At 41.2% G+C, this 23099-nt stretch overlaps 1 protein-coding gene across 3 annotated transcripts in view; it reads left to right on the top strand.

The window, feature by feature from the left end:
* Nucleotides 1–21907, top strand: part of ccdc120a (coiled-coil domain containing 120a) — a 150097-nt gene extending 128190 nt beyond the window's left edge. For 2 of the 3 annotated variants that reach the window (XM_052484337.1, XM_052484336.1), the window contains exons 10-11: nt 9242–10204; nt 21346–21467. In XM_052484337.1, the coding sequence (XP_052340297.1) occupies nt 9242–10204; nt 21346–21448 (1066 nt within the window). In that variant the 3' untranslated portion in view covers nt 21449–21467. The other variant, XR_008084577.1, reaches the window with a different exon arrangement.
* The last annotated feature ends 1192 nt before the right edge of the window (nt 21908–23099 follow it).

The following is a 23099-nucleotide window of genomic DNA, read 5'->3' as shown; positions in this document are numbered from 1 at the left end:
AACTGTACAACTAACCCTAAACCAACAGGTGTTCACAACCACATCAGGTGAGCTGAAGTCTTAAACTGTACAACTAACCCTAAACCAACAGGTGTTCACAACCACATCAGGTGAGCTGAAGTCTTAAACTGTACAACTAACCCTAAACCAACAGGTGTTCACAACCACATCAGGTGAGCTGAAGTTTTAGGCCTAGACTCAATCAGATTAAGCATTAACCCGGTAACAGCAGACGCTTAGCAGGTGTTTTGGAAATATCTGAGGTGGATCTGTGTTGGAGCCAGTCAAATCGGTCAACAGCTGCTCTTGTGATCATTGTCACACGAAGCCACACCCGCCCCTCTCAAGTTAGAAGTTCCTGAGCAAGAAAGTGTATGCTATTTAGAAATAATTACGCTTAAATTGAAAAAAAAAAATAATTCAACTAAATATTGAGGATTTCTATCAGCCTAATCGAGGATCACATCTGCACGGGATTGCTGTTACTGTGACTCCGTGCAGCCAATGGCATTGCCCGCTTTTGGCGGGAGCCACTTGTGGATTTGACAGCTCTTAACACATTTCCATCTCCGATATCCGCTGTGCAGATGTCAGCTGAAGCTGATCTGATTAAATAGAGTCCTTAATTTATAAAACTAACCCTAACCCACTAGTGTCCAAAATCACTTCAGGTGAGCTGCTATATAATTTATTACATTTTTACATTTAAGTCATTTAGCAGACGCTCTTATCCAGAGCGACTTACAAATTGGTGCATTCACCTTATAAAACTAACCCTAACCCACTAGTGTCCAAGATCACTTCAGGTGAGCTGCTATATAATTTATAAAACTAACCCTAACCCACTAGTGTCCAAGATCACTTCAGGTGAGCTGCTATATAATTTATAAAACTAACCCTAACCCACTAGTGTCCAAGATCACTTCAGGTGAGCTGCTATATAATTTATAAAACTAACCCTAACCCACTAGTGTCCAAGATCACTTCAGGTGAGCTGCTATATAATTTATAAAACTAACCCACTAGTAACCCACTAGTAACCCTAACCCACTAGTGTCCAAGATCACTTCAGGTGAGCTGCTATATAATTTATAAAACTAACCCTAACCCACTAGTGTCCAAGATCACTTCAGGTGAGCTGCTATATAATTTATAAACTAACCCTAACCCACTAGTGTCCAAGATCACTTCAGGTGAGCTGCTATATAATTTATAAACTAACCCTAACCCACTAGTGTCCAAGATCACTTCAGGTGAGCTGCTATATAACTTATAAAACTAACCCTAACCCACTAGTGTCCAAGATCACTTCAGGTGAGCTGCTATATAATTTATAAACTAACCCTAACCCACTAGTGTCCAAGATCACTTCAGGTGAGCTGCTATATAATTTATAAAACTAACCCTAACCCACTAGTGTCCAAGATCACTTCAGGTGAGCTGCTATATAATTTATAAACTAACCCTAACCCACTAGTGTCCAAGATCACTTCAGGTGAGCTGCTATATAATTTATAAAACTAACCCTAACCCACTAGTGTCCAAGATCACTTCAGGTGAGCTGCTATATAATTTATAAAACTAACCCTAACCCACTAGTGTCCAAGATCACTTCAGGTGAGCTGCTATATAATTTATAAAACTAACCCTAACCCACTAGTGTCCAAGATCACTTCAGGTGAGCTGCTATATAATTTATAAAACTAACCCTAACCCACTAGTGTCCAAGATCACTTCAGGTGAGCTGCTATATAATTTATAAAACTAACCCTAACCCACTAGTGTCCAAGATCACTTCAGGTGAGCTGCTATATAATTTATAAAACTAACCCTAACCCACTAGTGTCCAAAATCACTTCAGGTGAGCTGCTATATAATTTATAAAACTAACCCTAACCCACTAGTGTCCAAGATCACTTCAGGTGAGCTGCTATATAATTTATAAAACTAACCCTAACCCACTAGTGTCCAAAATCACTTCAGGTGAGCTGCTATATAATTTATAAAACTAACCCTAACCCACTAGTGTCCAAGATCACTTCAGGTGAGCTGCTATATAATTTATAAAACTAACCCTAACCCACTAGTGTCCAAGATCACTTCAGGTGAGCTGCTATATAATTTATAAAACTAACCCTAACCCACTAGTGTCCAAGATCACTTCAGGTGAGCTGCTATATAATTTATAAAACTAACCCTAACCCACTAGTGTCCAAAATCACTTCAGGTGAGCTGCTATATAATTTATAAAACTAACCCTAACCCACTAGTGTCCAAGATCACTTCAGGTGAGCTGCTATATAATTTATAAAACTAACCCTAACCCACTAGTGTCCAAAATCACTTCAGGTGAGCTGCTATATAATTTATAAAACTAACCCTAACCCACTAGTGTCCAAGATCACTTCAGGTGAGCTGCTATATAATTTATAAAACTAACCCTAACCCACTAGTGTCCAAAATCACTTCAGGTGAGCTGCTATATAATTTATAAAACTAACCCTAACCCACTAGTGTCCAAGATCACTTCAGGTGAGCTGCTATATAATTTATAAAACTAACCCTAACCCACTAGTGTCCAAGATCACTTCAGGTGAGCTGCTATATAATTTATAAAACTAACCCTAACCCACTAGTGTCCAAGATCACTTCAGGTGAGCTGCTATATAATTTATAAAACTAACCCTAACCCACTAGTGTCCAAAATCACTTCAGGTGAGCTGCTATATAATTTATAAAACTAACCCTAACCCACTAGTGTCCAAGATCACTTCAGGTGAGCTGCTATATAATTTATAAAACTAACCCTAACCCACTAGTGTCCAAGATCACTTCAGGTGAGCTGCTATATAATTTATAAAACTAACCCTAACCCACTAGTGTCCAAAATCACTTCAGGTGAGCTGCTATATAATTTATAAAACTAACCCTAACCCACTAGTGTCCAAGATCACTTCAGGTGAGCTGCTATATAATTTATAAAACTAACCCTAACCCACTAGTGTCCAAAATCACTTCAGGTGAGCTGCTATATAATTTCTAAAACTAACCCTAACCCACTAGTGTCCAAGATCACTTCAGGTGAGCTGCTATATAATTTATAAAACTAACCCTAACCCACTAGTGTCCAAGATCACTTCAGGTGAGCTGCTATATAATTTATAAAACTAACCCTAACCCACTAGTGTCCAAAATCACTTCAGGTGAGCTGCTATATAATTTATAAAACTAACCCTAACCCACTAGTGTCCAAGATCACTTCAGGTGAGCTGCTATATAATTTATAAAACTAACCCTAACCCACTAGTGTCCAAAATCACTTCAGGTGAGCTGCTATATAATTTATAAAACTAACCCTAACCCACTAGTGTCCAAGATCACTTCAGGTGAGCTGCTATATAATTTATAAACTAACCCTAACCCACTAGTGTCCAAGATCACTTCAGGTGAGCTGCTATATAATTTATAAAACTAACCCTAACCCACTAGTGTCCAAGATCACTTCAGGTGAGCTGCTATATAATTTATAAAACTAACCCTAACCCACTAGTGTCCAAGATCACTTCAGGTGAGCTGCTATATAATTTATAAAACTAACCCTAACCCACTAGTGTCCAAGATCACTTCAGGTGAGCTGCTATATAATTTATAAAACTAACCCTAACCCACTAGTGTCCAAGATCACTTCAGGTGAGCTGCTATATAATTTATAAAACTAACCCTAACCCACTAGTGTCCAAGATCACTTCAGGTGAGCTGCTATATAATTTATAAAACTAACCCTAACCCACTAGTGTCCAAGATCACTTCAGGTGAGCTGCTATATAATTTATAAAACTAACCCTAACCCACTAGTGTCCAAAATCACTTCAGGTGAGCTGCTATATAATTTATAAAACTAACCCTAACCCACTAGTGTCCAAGATCACTTCAGGTGAGCTGCTATATAATTTATAAAACTAACCCTAACCCACTAGTGTCCAAGATCACTTCAGGTGAGCTGCTATATAATTTATAAAACTAACCCTAACCCACTAGTGTCCAAAATCACTTCAGGTGAGCTGCTATATAATTTATAAAACTAACCCTAACCCACTAGTGTCCAAGATCACTTCAGGTGAGCTGCTATATAATTTATAAAACTAACCCTAACCCACTAGTGTCCAAGATCACTTCAGGTGAGCTGCTATATAATTTATAAAACTAACCCTAACCCACTAGTGTCCAAAATCACTTCAGGTGAGCTGCTATATAATTTATAAAACTAACCCTAACCCACTAGTGTCCAAGATCACTTCAGGTGAGCTGCTATATAATTTATAAAACTAACCCTAACCCACTAGTGTCCAAGATCACTTCAGGTGAGCTGCTATATAATTTATAAAACTAACCCTAACCCACTAGTGTCCAAAATCACTTCAGGTGAGCTGCTATATAATTTATAAAACTAACCCTAACCCACTAGTGTCCAAGATCACTTCAGGTGAGCTGCTATATAATTTATAAAACTAACCCTAACCCACTAGTGTCCAAGATCACTTCAGGTGAGCTGCTATATAATTTATAAAACTAACCCTAACCCACTAGTGTCCAAGATCACTTCAGGTGAGCTGCTATATAATTTATAAAACTAACCCTAACCCACTAGTGTCCAAGATCACTTCAGGTGAGCTGCTATATAATTTATAAAACTAACCCTAACCCACTAGTGTCCAAAATCACTTCAGGTGAGCTGCTATATAATTTATAAAACTAACCCTAACCCACTAGTGTCCAAAATCACTTCAGGTGAGCTGCTATATAATTTATAAAACTAACCCTAACCCACTAGTGTCCAAAATCACTTCAGGTGAGCTGCTATATAATTTATAAAACTAACCCTAACCCACTAGTGTCCAAAATCACTTCAGGTGAGCTGCTATATAATTTATAAAACTAACCCTAACCCACTAGTGTCCAAGATCACTTCAGGTGAGCTGCTATATAATTTATAAAACTAACCCTAACCCACTAGTGTCCAAAATCACTTCAGGTGAGCTGCTATATAATTTATAAAACTAACCCTAACCCACTAGTGTCCAAAATCACTTCAGGTGAGCTGCTATATAATTTATAAAACTAACCCTAACCCACTAGTGTCCAAAATCACTTCAGGTGAGCTGCTATATAATTTATAAAACTAACCCTAACCCACTAGTGTCCAAGATCACTTCAGGTGAGCTGCTATATAATTTATAAAACTAACCCTAACCCACTAGTGTCCAAGATCACTTCAGGTGAGCTGCTATATAATTTATAAAACTAACCCTAACCCACTAGTGTCCAAAATCACTACAGGTGAGCTGCTATATAATTTATAAAACTAACCCTAACCCACTAGTGTCCAAGATCACTTCAGGTGAGCTGCTATATAATTTATAAAACTAACCCTAACCCACTAGTGTCCAAAATCACTTCAGGTGAGCTGCTATATAATTTATAAAACTAACCCTAACCCACTAGTGTCCAAGATCACTTCAGGTGAGCTGCTATATAATTTATAAAACTAACCCTAACCCACTAGTGTCCAAGATCACTTCAGGTGAGCTGCTATATAATATATAAAACTAATCCTAACCCACTAGTGTCCAAGATCACTTCAGGTGAGCTGCTATATAATTTATAAAACTAACCCTAACCCACTAGTGTCCAAGATCACTTCAGGTGAGCTGCTATATAATTTATAAAACTAACCCTAACCCACTAGTGTCCAAAATCACTTCAGGTGAGCTGCTATATAATTTATAAAACGAACCCTAACCCACTAGTGTCCAAGATCACTTCAGGTGAGCTGCTATATAATTTATAAAACTAACCCTAACCCACTAGTGTCCAAGATCACTTCAGGTGAGCTGCTATATAATTTATAAAACTAACCCTAACCCACTAGTGTCCAAAATCACTTCAGGTGAGCTGCTATATAATTTATAAAACTAACCCTAACCCACTAGTGTCCAAAATCACTTCAGGTGAGCTGCTATATAATTTATAAAACTAACCCTAACCCACTAGTGTCCAAAATCACTTCAGGTGAGCTGCTATATAATTTATAAAACTAACCCTAACCCACTAGTGTCCAAGATCACTTCAGGTGAGCTGCTATATAATTTATAAAACTAACCCTAACCCACTAGTGTCCAAGATCACTTCAGGTGAGCTGCTATATAATTTATAAAACTAACCCTAACCCACTAGTGTCCAAGATCACTTCAGGTGAGCTGCTATATAATTTATAAAACTAACCCTAACCCACTAGTGTCCAAGGTCACTTCAGGTGAGCTGCTATATAATTTATAAAACTAACCCTAACCCACTAGTGTCCAAGATCACTTCAGGTGAGCTGCTATATAATATATAAAACTAATCCTAACCCACTAGTGTCCAAGATCACTTCAGGTGAGCTGCTATATAATTTATAAAACTAACCCTAACCCACTAGTGTCCAAGATCACTTCAGGTGAGCTGCTATATAATTTATAAAACTAACCCTAACCCACTAGTGTCCAAAATCACTTCAGGTGAGCTGCTATATAATTTATAAAACGAACCCTAACCCACTAGTGTCCAAGATCACTTCAGGTGAGCTGCTATATAATTTCTAAAACTAACCCTAACCCACTAGTGTCCAAGATCACTTCAGGTGAGCTGCTATATAATTTATAAAACTAACCCTAACCCACTAGTGTCCAAAATCACTTCAGGTGAGCTGCTATATAATTTATAAAACTAACCCTAACCCACTAGTGTCCAAGATCACTTCAGGTGAGCTGCTATATAATTTATAAAACTAACCCTAACCCACTAGTGTCCAAGATCACTTCAGGTGAGCTGCTATATAATTTATAAAACTAACCCTAACCCACTAGTGTCCAAAATCACTTCAGGTGAGCTGCTATATAATTTATAAAACTAACCCTAACCCACTAGTGTCCAAGATCACTTCAGGTGAGCTGCTATATAATTTATAAAACTAACCCTAACCCACTAGTGTCCAAGATCACTTCAGGTGAGCTGCTATATCATTTATAAAACTAACCCTAACCCACTAGTGTCCAAAATCACTTCAGGTGAGCTGCTATATAATTTATAAAACTAACCCTAACCCACTAGTGTCCAAGATCACTTCAGGTGAGCTGCTATATAATTTATAAAACTAACCCTAACCCACTAGTGTCCAAAATCACTTCAGGTGAGCTGCTATATAATTTATAAAACTAACCTTAACCCACTAGTGTCCAAAATCACTTCAGGTGAGCTGCTATATAATTTATAAAACTAACCCTAACCCACTAGTGTCCAAAATCACTTCAGGTGAGCTCCTATATAATTTATAAAACTAACCCTAACCCACTAGTGTCCAAAATCACTTCAGGTGAGCTGCTATATAATTTATAAAACTAACCCTAACCCACTAGTGTCCAAAATCACTTCAGGTGAGCTGCTATATAATTTATAAAACTAACCCTAACCCACTAGTGTCCAAAATCACTTCAGGTGAGCTGCTATATAATTTATAAAACTAACCCTAACCCACTAGTGTCCAAGATCACTTCAGGTGAGCTGCTATATAATTTATAAAACTAACCCTAACCCACTAGTGTCCAAGATCACTTCAGGTGAGCTGCTATATAATTTATAAAACTAACCCTAACCCACTAGTGTCCAAGATCACTTCAGGTGAGCTGCTATATAATTTATAAAACTAACCCTAACCCACTAGTGTCCAAGATCACTTCAGGTGAGCTGCTATATAATTTATAAAACTAACCCTAACCCACTAGTGTCCAAGATCACTTCAGGTGAGCTGCTATATAATTTATAAAACTAACCCTAACCCACTAGTGTCCAAGATCACTTCAGGTGAGCTGCTATATAATATATAAAACTAACCCTAACCCACTAGTGTCCAAGATCACTTCAGGTGAGCTGCTATATAATTTATAAAACTAACCCTAACCCACTAGTGTCCAAAATCACTTCAGGTGAGCTGCTATATAATTTATAAAACTAACCCTAACCCACTAGTGTCCAAGATCACTTCAGGTGAGCTGCTATATAATTTATAAAACTAACCCTAACCCACTAGTGTCCAAGATCACTTCAGGTGAGCTGCTATATAATTTATAAAACTAACCCTAACCCACTAGTGTCCAAAATCACTTCAGGTGAGCTGCTATATAATTTATAAAACTAACCCTAACCCACTAGTGTCCAAGATCACTTCAGGTGAGCTGCTATATAATTTATAAAACTAACCCTAACCCACTAGTGTCCAAAATCACTTCAGGTGAGCTGCTATATAATTTATAAAACTAACCCTAACCCACTAGTGTCCAAGATCACTTCAGGTGAGCTGCTATATAATTTATAAAACTAACCCTAACCCACTAGTGTCCAAGATCACTTCAGGTGAGCTGCTATATAATTTATAAAACTAACCCTAACCCACTAGTGTCCAAAATCACTTCAGGTGAGCTGCTATATAATTTATAAAACTAACCCTAACCCACTAGTGTCCAAGATCACTTCAGGTGAGCTGCTATATAATTTATAAAACTAACCCTAACCCACTAGTGTCCAAAATCACTTCAGGTGAGCTGCTATATAATTTATAAAACTAACCCTAACCCACTAGTGTCCAAGATCACTTCAGGTGAGTTGCTATATAATTTATAAAACTAACCCTAACCCACTAGTGTCCAAAATCACTTCAGGTGAGCTGCTATATAATTTATAAAACTAACCCTAACCCACTAGTGTCCAAGATCACTTCAGGTGAGCTGCTATATAATTTATAAAACTAACCCTAACCCACTAGTGTCCAAGATCACTTCAGGTGAGCTGCTATATAATTTATAAAACTAACCCTAACCCACTAGTGTCCAAAATCACTTCAGGTGAGCTGCTATATAATTTATAAAACTAACCCTAACCCACTAGTGTCCAAGATCACTTCAGGTGAGCTGCTATATAATTTATAAAACTAACCCTAACCCACTAGTGTCCAAGATCACTTCAGGTGAGCTGCTATATAATTTATAAAACTAACCCTAACCCACTAGTGTCCAAGATCACTTCAGGTGAGCTGCTATAAGTCTGGATCTCAGAAAGGATTCTTCTTCTTTTTGTTCTCCTCCTCCTCCTCCCTGTTTTTCTTTTTCAATGGTTAAAATACATGTTTTTATCTCTTTTCCTTTTCCAGGTCAGCTATATCCACAGTGACTACTACCAAGCAGTGGTCAGACAATCCAGAGGTGACCCAGGTGGTTCCTCATCAGTCTCAGGTCAGCGGCCACTCCCCTGGCCCCTCCTCTGGCCCCCCGTCAGGGTCCTATGAGCAGGGAGGAGGAGGGGGAGGCGGAGTTTACAGTGATATCCTGATGGACTATGTATGGGGGAAGCAGCAGCAGCAGCAGAGACAGGTCCAACAGGTCCATGGCAATGGACAGTTCCCTTCCTCCGTTCCTGTACCTCCTCCTTCTCACTTCAACGGCTACCCCCACCCCCAGGGACATCTCCCAGGGCCCCAGCACGTCTCTGGGGGCCCGCCAGCCTACTCCAGCCCCCTGATGCTCCGTGGGAAACTTGGAGAGCCACGCCGGGTCAAGGTAACCCGTACCAAGTCCTGTGGTCCGTTCATCCCTCTCCAGCACCACCAGAATGAGGTACTCCACTTCTCCTCTTACACCTCCTCCTCTTCTGACCCTCCTCTTCCTCCCACCTCCTCCTCTTCCTCGACCGGGACCTCCACAGCTGCCCTGTACCCCCACCAGGGGACTGGGGTTGAGTCCCAAAAGCACCAGCATGGGTCTGGATCGGGACCCGGTCTCAATCTCAACCACAACCACCAGCTCGGACCACCCCAGTACTCTGACTCCGTCACCCCGGACGACCCCATCCGCAGCCTGCACAAGGCCCTGGCTCTGGAGGGCCTGAGGGACTGGTACCTGAGGAACAGCCTGGGTGGAGTAGCGGTGGGGGGGAAGGTACCGGGGCAGGACAACAGGGGGTCCCCCAGGAGGCGTACCACGAACTCCCTGCACGGGTCACACCCTCAGCATCTCCCACACCAGCCCCAGATCTACCAGGGAGACCGAGACAGAGACTACCCTCCCTGCCACCTGCCACAGTCACAGACCTTCCACGGGCACCCACTACATGGCAGGTAGGTGTGGTTGGTATGTACAGTATGCTATGTCTGAGTGGTTGTTGTAAGTCAGTGTGTGTACGCTCTAATGTTCTGTCTCTCTGTTGTCGTCCTCCGTTTGCTGCCAGAGGTACTTTATTACAATAGTAAGTCATAAATATTATTGACATTTAACATTTTATTATTATTATTATTATTATTATTATGATTTTTCATTTCCTTTATTTATCTCACTCTCTCTTTTCCATTCACCGAGCGGGCGGTCAGGGAAATGAAAGGCAAAAGGGTTTTGCATCTTCGTCAACAACAAATAGTGTGCTGACTCGACCCATCGTTCACCTGTTTTGGGAATACCTGATGGTCAAATGCTGACCTGTCTCCCGGGGACTTTTCATCTGTTATCGTGACTGTTGTATACATTCCACCTCAGGACAAACAAATATAACAAGCTAGGCACTTAAGCAATTGTACGAGACTATAAACAAGCAGGAAAACTTACATCCGGAGGCTGCCCTTGTCGCCGGAGATTTTAATTCTGCGTCATTAAGACACGTGATGCCCAACTACCATCAACACGTGTCCTTCACCACTAGGGGCAGTAAAGTCTTAGACCACTGTTACCCGACAAGGCCCTCCCTCGTGCACCATTCGGCAAATCAGATCCTGACTATATACTCATGTTTCCTGTTTACAAGCAGAAGTTCAAACAGGAAGTACCCGTGACACACTCAGTTGAGAAATGGTCATCAGAATCCCAGATTCTGGAATATGTTCCCAGACTCTCCAGATAACATCGACGAGCTAACCACCTCTGTCACCGGTTTCATAAGGAAATGCATCGGAGATGTTGTCCTACGGTGACGTTTCGCTGCTTCCCCAATCAAAAGCCCTGGATTAACACAGAGGTTGGAGCTAAACTAAAGGACAGGGCTACCACACACAGAGCTACCGTAGACAACCCTGAGGATACCACACACAGAGCTACCGTAGACAACCCTGAGGATACCACACACAGAGCTACCGTAGACAACCCTGAGGATACCACACACAGAGCTACCGTAGACAACCCTGAGGATACCACACACAGAGCTACCGTAGACAACCCTGAGGATACCACACACAGAGCTACCGTAGACAACCCTGAGGATACCACACACAGAGCTACCGTAGACAACATTTACATTTACATTTAAGTCATTTAGCAGACGCTCTTATCCAGAGCGACTTACAACCCTGAGGCTACGGCTGAGGACAGGAACAAGTACCAGAAGTCCCTCTACGACCTCCTCAGGGTCATCAAATGAGCAAAAGGACCATATAGGAACAAGGTGGAATCATATTACATAGGCTGCGACGCAGAGGTCAGAGGTTAGAGTCCATTACGGATTACAAAGGAAAGCCGTGATCTGCCCAACGACGCCTCTCTTCCAGATGAACTCAATGCATTTCAGGCACGCTTCGACAATAACAACACCGTACTGTGAGTGACGGCCCTCACCGACCCAGAGGACCAGGGGGATCACGCTCTCCGAGGCCAACTTGAGTAAGGTCTTTTAATCAGGTCAACAGTTGCGTGGCCGGACAGTATTCCAGAGCATGTTCTCGGAGCACATCACCTCCATCATCCAAGCCAGTTTAGACCCACTCCGCCCCAACATAGAATGACACAACCTCACTTGCACTCCACACTGCCCTCACCCATAAGAGGAATACCTATGTGAGAATGCTGTTCATTGACTACAGCTCAGCATTTAACACCATTGTCCCCTCCAAGCGTCTCACCAAGCTAAGGACCCTGTGACTGAACAGCTCCATCTGCAACTGGATCCTGGACTTCCTGACGGGCTGACCCCAGGTGGTGAGGGTAGGTAACAACCCATCCGCCATGCTGACCCTCGACACTGGAGTCCCCCAGGGGTGCGTGCTTAGTCCCCTCCTGTACTCCCACGACTGGCTGGCCACGCACGACTCCCAACACCATCATCAACATTGCTGACGACCAAACAGTGGTTGGTCCTTATCAAAAGCGAACGACGAGACAGCCTACAGGGAGTGGGTAAGTGACCTGGAAGTGTAAGTGACCTGGCACTCACACACACAGTTGTGAAGAAGGTGGGACTCTTCCCCCTCAGGAAGTTGAAAAGGTTTGGCATGGGCCCTCAAATCCCCCAAAAACTTCTACAGCTGCACCATTGAGAACATCTTGACTGCTTGGTATGGCAACAGCACCACCCTCGATGGCATGGTGCTACAGAAGGTGGTGCAGATAGCCCAGTACATCACTGTGGGCCGAGCCCACTGACATCCAGGACCTCTATGTCAGGCGGGTGTGAAACAAAAGTCCCGGAAAATCATTAGACTCCAGCGACCCAAGACATGTTCCAAGACATGTTCTCTCTGCTTCCGCAATCGGTACTGGAGCAACAAGTCTGACACCAACAGGCTCCTGAACAGCTTCTATACCCTAACCATAAGACTGCTAAATAGCTAACAAAATGGCTACACTGACTATCTGAGATGACCTTTTGTATTTTATGAAATTGTTTTTTAATCAAAGTTGATGTTCTGATAGATACGGATTCTGCGACACGGTTAGCTTTTTTCAGCTAGTTTGTGCCCCAGATTTCTGCTAAAACAGCACAACGGTTAGCGGTTACGGAACTGAAGTAAAACTACAACATTATCTTGAACATCCTTGTTGGCACAGGGAAAGAAATAATCATCTCTGTGTTATTGAAGGGATTTGGAACGTTACAGCCGCATCGCTGCCCTTGACGAGTTTCCTGAAGAAACTTTTGCAAAGACAGGAATGTCTCCTTTTGTGACAATTTTGACTTGCTGTGGGAGCAACCAACACTCTTTAAAAGAGACTGGATTCTCCCGAACCGCAGAGGTTCCAGAATTATCTCCATCAACGAACTGCTGAAGAGACTGGATTCTCCCGAACTGCAGAGGTTCCAGAATTATCTCCAGCGAACTGCTGAAGAGACTGGATTCTCCCGAACCGCAGGGGTTCCAGAATTATCTCCATCAACGAACTGCTTAAGAGACTGGATTCTCCCGATCCGCAGAGGTTCCAGAATTATCTCCAGCGAACTGCTTAAGAGACTGGATTCACCCGAACCGCAGAGGTTCCAGAATTATCTCCATCAACGAACTGCTTAAGAGACTGGATTCTCCCGAACCGCAGAGGTTCCAGAATTATCTCCAGCGAACTGCTTAAGAGACTGGATTCACCCGAACCGCAGAGGTTCCAGAATTATCTCCATCAACGAACTGCTTAAGAGACTGGATTCTCCCGAACCGCAGAGGTTCCAGAATTATCTCCATCAACGAACTGCTTAAGAGACTGGATTCACCCGAACCGCAGAAGTTCCAGAATGATCTCAAATCAAATCAAATCAAATGTATTTATATAGCCCTTCATACATCAGCTGATATCTCAAAGTGCTGTACAGCCTAAAACCCCAAACAGCAAGCAATGCAGGTGTAGAAGCATGGTGGTGGCTAGGAAAAACTCCCTAGAGGCCAAACCCTAGGAAGAAACCTAGAGAGGAACCAGGCTATGTGGGGTGGCCAGTCCTCCTCTGGCTGTGCCGGGTGGAGATTATAACAGAACATGGCCAAGATGTTCAAATGTTCATAAATGACCAGCATGGTCGAATAATAATAAGGCAGAACAGTTGAAACTGGAGCAGCAGCACGGCCAGGTGGACTGGGGACAGCAAGGAGTCATCATCTCCATCAACATAGCGAACTGCTGAAGAGACTGACGGTGTGAGTTTTGGCTCCAGTCCTCCTCTCATAATAAGACAACAGAGGACATGGAAATCCTAATTCTATCGTATTACATCCCGGAGAAATAGAAGTGCAGTCAATGTAATTAGCCTATCTTCCTTTGGCTGTTAGCACCAAGGGTAATGTCAGCAATAATCATATGCCCATAGAATTGAATTCCACTGTTTCCACTGAAACTGTCTGCCTTAGGGAAGAAGCCTACTCGGTACCATTGGCTCAAATGTAAAATGTCACTGGCATGTCTACCTCGGATCAGCCTCTCAGAATAGCAACAAACAAGCAATCCAGAAAAGAGACAATAAATAACCCATGTTAAAATATGTAGCCTGAGAAACATGGTTCATGAAATTGATTCCTTTGATGATGTAGTAGTATCTACAGTTGAAGTCGGACGTTTGCATACACTTTAGCCAAATACATTTGAAGTCAATTTTTCACAATTCCTGACGTTTAATCCTAGTAAAAATGCCCTGTCTTAGGCCAGTTAGGATCACCACTTTATTTTAAGAATGTGAAATGTCAGAATAATAGTAGAGAATGATTTATTTCAGATTTATTTCTTTCATCACATTCCCAGTGGATCAGACATTTACATACACTCAATTAGTATTTGGTAGCATTGCCTTTAAATTGTTTAACTTGGGTTAAATTTTTCGGGTTGCCTTCCACAAGCTTCCCACAATAATTTGGGTGAATTTTGGCCCATTCCTCCTGACAGAGCTGGTGTAACTGAGTCAGGTTTGTAGGCCTCCTTGCTCGCACACACTTTTTCAGTTGTGCCCACAAATGTTCTATGGGATTGGAAGTACTTTGGAAGTATGCTTGGGGTCATTGTCCATTTAGAAGACCCATTTGCAACCAAGCTTTAACTTCCTGACTGATGTCTTGAGATGTTGCTTCAATATATCCACATAATTTTCCCACCTCATGATGCCATCTATTTTGTGAAGTGCACCAGTCCCTCCTGCAGCAAAACACCCCCACAACATGTTGCTGGCACCCAAGTGCTTCACGGTTGGGATGGTGTTCTTCGGCTTTCAAGCCTCCCCCTTTTTCCTCCAAACATAACGATGGTTATTATGGCCAAACAGTTTTTTGTTTCATCAGACCAGAGGACATTTCTCCAAAAAGTACGATCTTTGTCCCCATATGCAGTCGCAAACAGTAGTCTGGCTTTATTATGGCGGTTTTGGAGCAGTGGCTTCTTCCTACCTGAGCGGCCTTTCAGGTTATGTCGATATAGGACTCGTTTTACTGTGGATATAGATACTTTTGTACCCGTTTCCTCCAGCATCTTCACAAGGTCCTTTGCTGTTGTTCTGGGATTGATTTGCATTTTTCACACCAAAGTACGTTCATCTCTAGGAGACAGAAGGCGTCTCCTTCCTGAGAGGTATGACAGCTGCATGGTCCCATGGTGTTTATACTTGCATACTATTATTTGTCCAGATGAACGTGGTACCTTCAGGCGTTTGGAAATTGCTCCCAAGGATGAACCAGACTTGTTGAGGTCTACAATGTTTTTTTCTGAGGTCTTGGCTGATTTATTTTGATTTCCCCATGATGTCAAGCAAAGAGGCACTGAATTTGAAGGTAGGCCTTGAAATACATCCACAGGTACACTAAAATTATATCAATTAGCCTATCAGAAGCTTCTAAAGCCATGACATCATTTTCTGGATTTTTCCAAGCTGTTTAAAGGCACAGTCAACTTAGTGTATGTAAACTTCTGACCCACTGGAATTGTAATACATGAATTAGAAGTGAAATAATCTGTCTGTAAACAATTGTTGGAAAAATGACTTGTGTCCTGCACAGAGTAGATGTCCTAACCAACTTGCCAAAACTATAGTTTGTTAACAAGAAATTTGTGGAGTGGTTGAAAAACGAGTTTTAATGACTCCAACCTAAGTGTATTTAAACTTCTGACTTCAACTGTTAACATGGTTCTAGAATATACAGGAAAGATAGACGATTCCTTTGATGATGCAGTAGTATCTTTTCATGGTTCTAGAATATACAGGAAATATAGACGATTCCTTTGATGATGCAGTTATATCTTTTCATGGTTCTAGAATATACAGGAAATATAGACGATTCCTTTGATGATGCAGTTATATCTTTTCATGGTTCTAGAATATACAGGAAAGATAGATGCGATATCCTTTGATGATGCAGTTATATCTTTTCATGGTTCTAGAATATACAGGAAAGATAGACGATTCCTTTGATGATGCAGTAGTATCTTTTCATGGTTCTAGAATATACAGGAAATATAGACGATTCCTTTGATGATGCAGTTATATCTTTTCATGGTTCTAGAATATACAGGAAATATAGACGATTCCTTTGATGATGCAGTTATATATTTTCATGGTTCTAGAATATACAGGAAAGATAGACGATTCCTTTGATGATGCAGTTATATCTTTTCATGGTTCTAGAATATACAGGAAAGATAGACGATTCCTTTGATGATGCAGTTATATCTTTTCATGGTTCTAGAATATACAGGAAAGATAGACGATTCCTTTGATGATGCAGTTATATCTTTTCATGGTTCTAGAATATACAGGAAAGATAGACGATTCCTTTGATGATGCAGTAGTATCCATACATGGTTCTAGAATATACAGGAAAGATAGACGATTCCTTTGATGATGCAGTTATATCTTTTCATGGTTCTAGAATATACAGGAAATATAGACGATTCCTTTGATGATGCAGTTATATCTTTTCATGGTTCTAGAATATACAGGAAAGATAGACGATTCCTTTGATGATGCAGTTATATCTTTTCATGGTTCTAGAATATACAGGAAAGATAGACGATTCCTTTGATGATGCAGTTATATCTTTTCATGGTTCTAGAATATACAGGAAAGATAGACGACTCCTTTGATGATGCAGTAGTATCTATACATGGTTCTAGAATATACAGGAAAGATAGACGATTCCTTTGATGATGCAGTTATATCTTTTCATGGTTCTAGAATATACAGGAAATATAGACGATTCCTTTGATGATGCAGTTATATCTTTTCATGGTTCTAGAATATACAGGAAATATAGACGATTCCTTTGATGATGCAGTTATATCTATACATGGTTCTAGAATATACAGGAAAGATAGACGACTCCTTTGATGATGCAGTAGTATCTATACATGGTTCTAGAATATACAGGAAAGATAGACGACTCCTTTGATGATGCAGTAGTATCTATACATGGTTCTAGAATATACAGGAAATATAGACGATTCCTTTGATGATGCAGTAGTATCTATACATGGTTCTAGAATATACAGGAAATATAGACGATTCCTTTGATGATGCAGTAGTATCTTTTCATGGTTCTAGAATATACAGGAAAGATAGACGACTCCTTTGATGATGCAGTAGTATCTATACATGGTTCTAGAATATACAGGAAATATAGACGATTCCTTTGATGATGCAGTAGTATCTTTTCATGGTTCTAGAATATACTGGAAAGATAGACGATTCCTTTGATGATGCAGTAGTATCTATACATGGTTCTAGAATATACAGGAAAGATAGACGATTCCTTTGATGATGCAGTAGTATCTATACATGGTTCTAGAATATACAGGAAAGATAGACGATTCCTTTGATGATGCAGTAGTATCATTTCTAGAATATACAGGAAAGATCATGATGCAGTTCTAGAATATACTGGAAATATAGACGACTCCTTTGATGATGCAGTAGTATCTATACATGGTTCTAGAATATACAGGAAGATAGACGACTCCTTTGATGATGCAGTAGTATCCATACATGGTTCTAGAATATACAGGAAGTATAGACGATTCCTTTGATGATGCAGTTATATCTTTTCATGGTTCTAGAATATACAGGAAATATAGACGATTCCTTTGATGATGCAGTAGTATCTTTTCATGGTTCTAGAATATACAGGAAATATAGAGAAGTTGCTATAGACCTCCAAGTGCTAAAAGTATGTTTTTGGACTATATGTGTGAAATGCTCGATGATGTATGTAATATGAACAGAGAAGAATATTTTCTGGGTGACCTAACTATTGACTGGTTGTCAACTAGCTGTTCACACACAAAAAAAGGAGCTTCAAACTATAACCAGTGTGCCTACAATATTGTTCAGGTTATCAGTCAACCTGCCAGGGTATTTACAAACAGAGCAGGAACTAAATCATTAACGTGTATTGATCACATCTTTATTAATGCTGCAGAAATCTGATGTAAAGCAGTATCCAGATCCATCGGATGTAGTGATCAGAATATAATAGCCGTATCTAGAGAAAAACTAAGTTCCAAAACGGGTCCTGGTCATGCAAGAAGTTTTGATTTTTATGTCGAAGATGTGAAAAATATTTGTTGTTCTGATGTGTAATGAGGAACTTTGACGCATTTCTGAAACTGCCTCCGGTTACTGATAGAAATGATCTGAAACTGCTTCCTGTTACTGATAGAAATGCCCCATCAGGAAAATCGGACTATCCCCGAACAAGTGTTGGGCCAGTAACTGAAACTGTTCCTCCGCTGAGAAATGCGAATCTATCCCGAGTGTTGGGCCAGTAACTGAAAGGTTGCTACAAATCTGTCGTTCTGCCTCTGAACAAGGCAGTTAACCCACTGTTCCCGGGCCGTCATTGAAAATAAGATTTTGTTCTTAACTGACTTGCCTGGTTAAATAAAGGTTAAATGAGAACTTCCAAATCTCCATGGATAGAGGATGAATTGAAAAAGCTGTATGGCTGAGAGGGATGAACCAAAGGGACAAGTAAGGACAAGCCACCTTGTACCAACAACCTGGATGGTAAATTGCTGAAGTTGGTAGCGGAATACTGTTTGCTACATCTTCAATTTAAGCCTAGAAGACGGTGTATACTCTCAGGCTCGGAGGGGGGCAAAGGTGATTCCGCTACCCAAGAAGCACCCTTTAATGGTTCAAACAGCCGACCAATCAGCTTGTCCAAAAGCAAACTTTTTGGAAAAACAAATTAACAATGGACTGTCAGCATGCTTATAGAGAAGGGCAGTCGACATGCACTGCACTGACACAAATGACTGATGATTGGTTGAAAGAAATGGATAATAATAAGATTGTGAGCTGTTTTGTTACATTTCAGTGCAGCTTTTGATATTCTTGATCATAACCTATTGCTGAAAAAAACATTTACATTTATTTTGTATTTCCATCCTCTGCCTTAGAAAACTATCTAATAGGGTTTTCTTTAATGGAAGCCTCTCTAATGCAAATTTGGTTGAGTGAGGTATACCGCAGGGCAGCCAGTTAGGGCCATTATTGTTTTCTGTTTTTTTAAAACCTGTACTACTGCCCGGTTGTGTGGTCATGTGCGACAAAGAAGAACATAGGAAAATTGCAGTCCAGAACAGAGCAGCACATATTGCACATAGGGTGTACATGGATGGCGAGTGTCAGCATGTTAATCTCTCCTGGCTCAAAGTTGAGGAGAGATTGACTGCATCACTATTGGTCTTTGTGCTGAGGTGTTGATTTGTACCAAACGGTCTGTTCAAGCAGTTGGCAACACAGTTCAGACACTCATCTGTACAACACAACACATTCAACCAGAGGTCTCTTCACAGTCCCCAGGTCCAGAACAGAGGCTTGGGGAAACACAGTATTAAATAGAGCCATGACGAAATGGAACTCTCTGTCACTACAGATAGTTTAGTTTATTTTTGTTTTTTTTACCTGATAAAAACACCTTTATGGCACAATGGGGACTGTGAAGAGACAGACATATTTTATAAATTATGTAGTGTATTACATAGGGTATTATGTAGTGTTATGTAGTGTATTACATAGGGTATTATGTAGTGTTATGTAGTGTATTACATAGGGTATTATGTAGTGTTATGTAGTGTATTACATAGGGTATTATGTAGTGTATTACATAGGGTATTATGTAGTGTATTACATAGGGTATTATGTAGTGTTATGTATTGTATATTACGTAGGGTATATGGTATGCTGACCCTGTATATAGTATGCTGACCCTGTAATGAGTATACAGTATGCTGACCCTGTATATACTATATAGTATGCTGACCCAGTATACAGTATGCTGACCCTGTAATGAGTATACAGTATGCTGACCCTGTATATACTATACATTATGCTGACCCTGTATATACTATATAGTATGCTGACCCTGTATATACTATATAGTATGCTGACCCTGTTTATATAGTATGCTGACCCTGTATATAGTATGCTGACCTTGTAGACAGTATGCTGACCCTGTAGACAGTATGCTGACCCTGTATACAGTATGCTGACCCTGTAGACAGTATGCTGACCCTGTAGACAGTATGCTGACCCTGTATATAGTATGCTGACCCTGTATATAGTATGCTGACCCTGTAGACAGTATGCTGACCCTGTAGACAGTATGCTGACCCTGTAGACAGTATGCTGACCCTGTAGACAGTATGCTGACCCTGTAGACAGTATGCTGACCCTGTAGACAGTATGCTGACCCTGTAGACAGTATGCTGACCCTGTAGACAGTATGCCGACCCTGTATACAGTATGCTGACCCTGTAGACAGTATGCTGACCCTGTAGACAGTATGCTGACCCTGTAGACAGTATGCTGACCCTGTAGACAGTATGCTGACCCTGTAGACAGTATGCTGACCCTGTAGACAGTATGCTGACCCTGTAGACAGTATGCTGACCCTGTAGACAGTATGCTGACCCTGTAGACAGTATGCTGACCCTGTAGACAGTATGCTGACCTGTATATGCTGAGTATGCAGTATGCTGACCCTGTAGACAGTATGCTGACCCTGTAGACAGTATGCTGACCCTGTAGACAGTATGCTGACCCTGTAGACAGTATGCTGACCCTGTAGACAGTATGCTGACCCTGTAGACAGTATGCTGACCCTGTAGACAGTATGCTGACCCTGTAGACAGTATGCTGACCCTGTAGACAGTATGCTGACCCTGTAGACAGTATGCCGACCCTGTAGACAGTATGCTGACCCTGTAGACAGTATGCTGACCCTGTAGACAGTATGCCGACCCTGTATGCTGATGTAGTATGCCGACCCTGTAGACAGTATGACAGTATGCTGACCCTGTAGACAGTATGCTGACCCTGTAGACAGTATGCTGACCCTGTAGACAGTATGCCGACCCTGTAGACAGTATGCCGACCCTGTAGACAGTAATCCTACTTTCTTGTGTTCTTCTTATTTGTATTTATTGTTGTTCAACATTGTTGTTTTTGGTGCTACGTTGATATTGGTTAGTCCATTGTTGGGGTTTAGAGCTGAAAGACATTCCACTGTACATTGAAACTCTCTCTCCCTCTCTTTCTCAGGTCTCTGTATCAGGAGTCCTTCCCATCCCAGATGCAGGAGCTGACCCTGAAAGAACCCAGCACTGACAGAGGTGATCTGCCTACTCCGGGTACACTGGTCTGACAACAACAACAACAACAACAACAACAACAACAAAAGAGGTGATCTGCCTACCCCGGGTACACTGGTCTAACAACAACAACAACAACAACAACAGAGGTGATCTGCCTGGTCTGACCCTGCCTACCCGGGTACACTGGTCTGACAACAACAACAACAACAACAACAACAACAACAGAGGTGACCTGCCTACCCCGGGTACACTGGTCTGACAACAACAACAACAACAACAACAACAACAACAACAGAGGTGACCTGCCTACCCCGGGTACACTGGCCTGTCTAACAACAACAACAACAACAACAACAACAACAACAACAGAGGTGACCTGCCTACCCCGGGTACACTGGTCTAACAACAACAACAACAACAACAACAACAGAGGTGATCTGCCTACCCCGGGTACACTGGTCTAACAACAACAACAACAACATCATCAACAACAACAACAACAACAACAAACAGACATGTTACTGACTGAATGATACACAGTCATATTGTATGACTTCATGGACCTGCATACGAAAAGGAAAATATGAAGGACATTTATTTACACAATATTTGTATTGTTTTTCTGCACATTTTTTTTTTTTTTTTTGGGGGAGAATGATAGAAGAATGTGACATTCTTCTGGAACTCAAAAGATAAGTTGTTGCCCCCCTCCCCCACCCCCTCCCCCACCCCCTAAGGGAGCTTTCCTTCCCAGTGCATCATCAAGGTCGGATCATGCACTGCCTCTGAAGATCAATGACAAGGTGCTTGAAAGAGTGTAGCACTTCAAACAGTCTCTGGTAGGAATATAGGCCAGCGGGATCCAGGTGAAGGACGTTGAACAAGGTCACAGACAGTGTGGGTACGGGTTCCTCAACCGTTAATTTCTCTTAAGTGAACCATCTTCGTCATCTTCGTCGTCATCCACATAGAATTTCAGGTCTTCAGTAGAGACGACAAAATGGATAAGTACACACACACACACACACACACACACACACACACACACACACACACACACACACACACACACACACACACACACACACACACACACACACACACACACACACACACAAACCACACAAACTAACCAAACAGAAAGCACACCCATACGTTGTCACACAGACCCTACAGTACAACGAATCAGGTCGGTTAGGGAATGGGAAAGAGATGTCTGTGTTAACTCCGATACACTGATCCGTGTCAGTCTACAGAAGGATCTGCAGTCTATAATCACATTTCTATGACAGACAGACAAAACAAGGGGGGGGCTTTTATATCAGCGATGAGGTTTAGTCAGTTGTTTTGCCCACCAGAAACAATAAGATAATACCAGCTCCCTCTAGCACAGTGCTCTCTCAATAACACACAATAACCTGGACTCAGGGGTAGACGTAACATAGTAAAGGTAAATCCAGGACACTCTCCAATTAGTATGACATGTTAAGTTTCAGATGTTATGTATACATTTTTTGATGTCCGTCATCCATTTCGTATGATATGTTACGAATTGCAATTCGTACAATAGATTACGAATTTGCAAAACAAATTCCAATTTGTTATGGGTAACATTAGCTAGGTGGCTAACGTTATCTAGGCTAGGGGTTAGCAGTTAAAGGGTTAAGGTTAGGTAAAGGGTTAGCTAACATGCTAAGTCGT

Source organism: Oncorhynchus keta, chromosome 28 (genome assembly GCF_023373465.1).
Source record: "Oncorhynchus keta strain PuntledgeMale-10-30-2019 chromosome 28, Oket_V2, whole genome shotgun sequence".
In the NCBI taxonomy this organism is placed as follows: Eukaryota; Metazoa; Chordata; class Actinopteri; order Salmoniformes; family Salmonidae; genus Oncorhynchus; species Oncorhynchus keta.
This window is presented reverse-complemented; position numbering and strand designations above follow the sequence as displayed.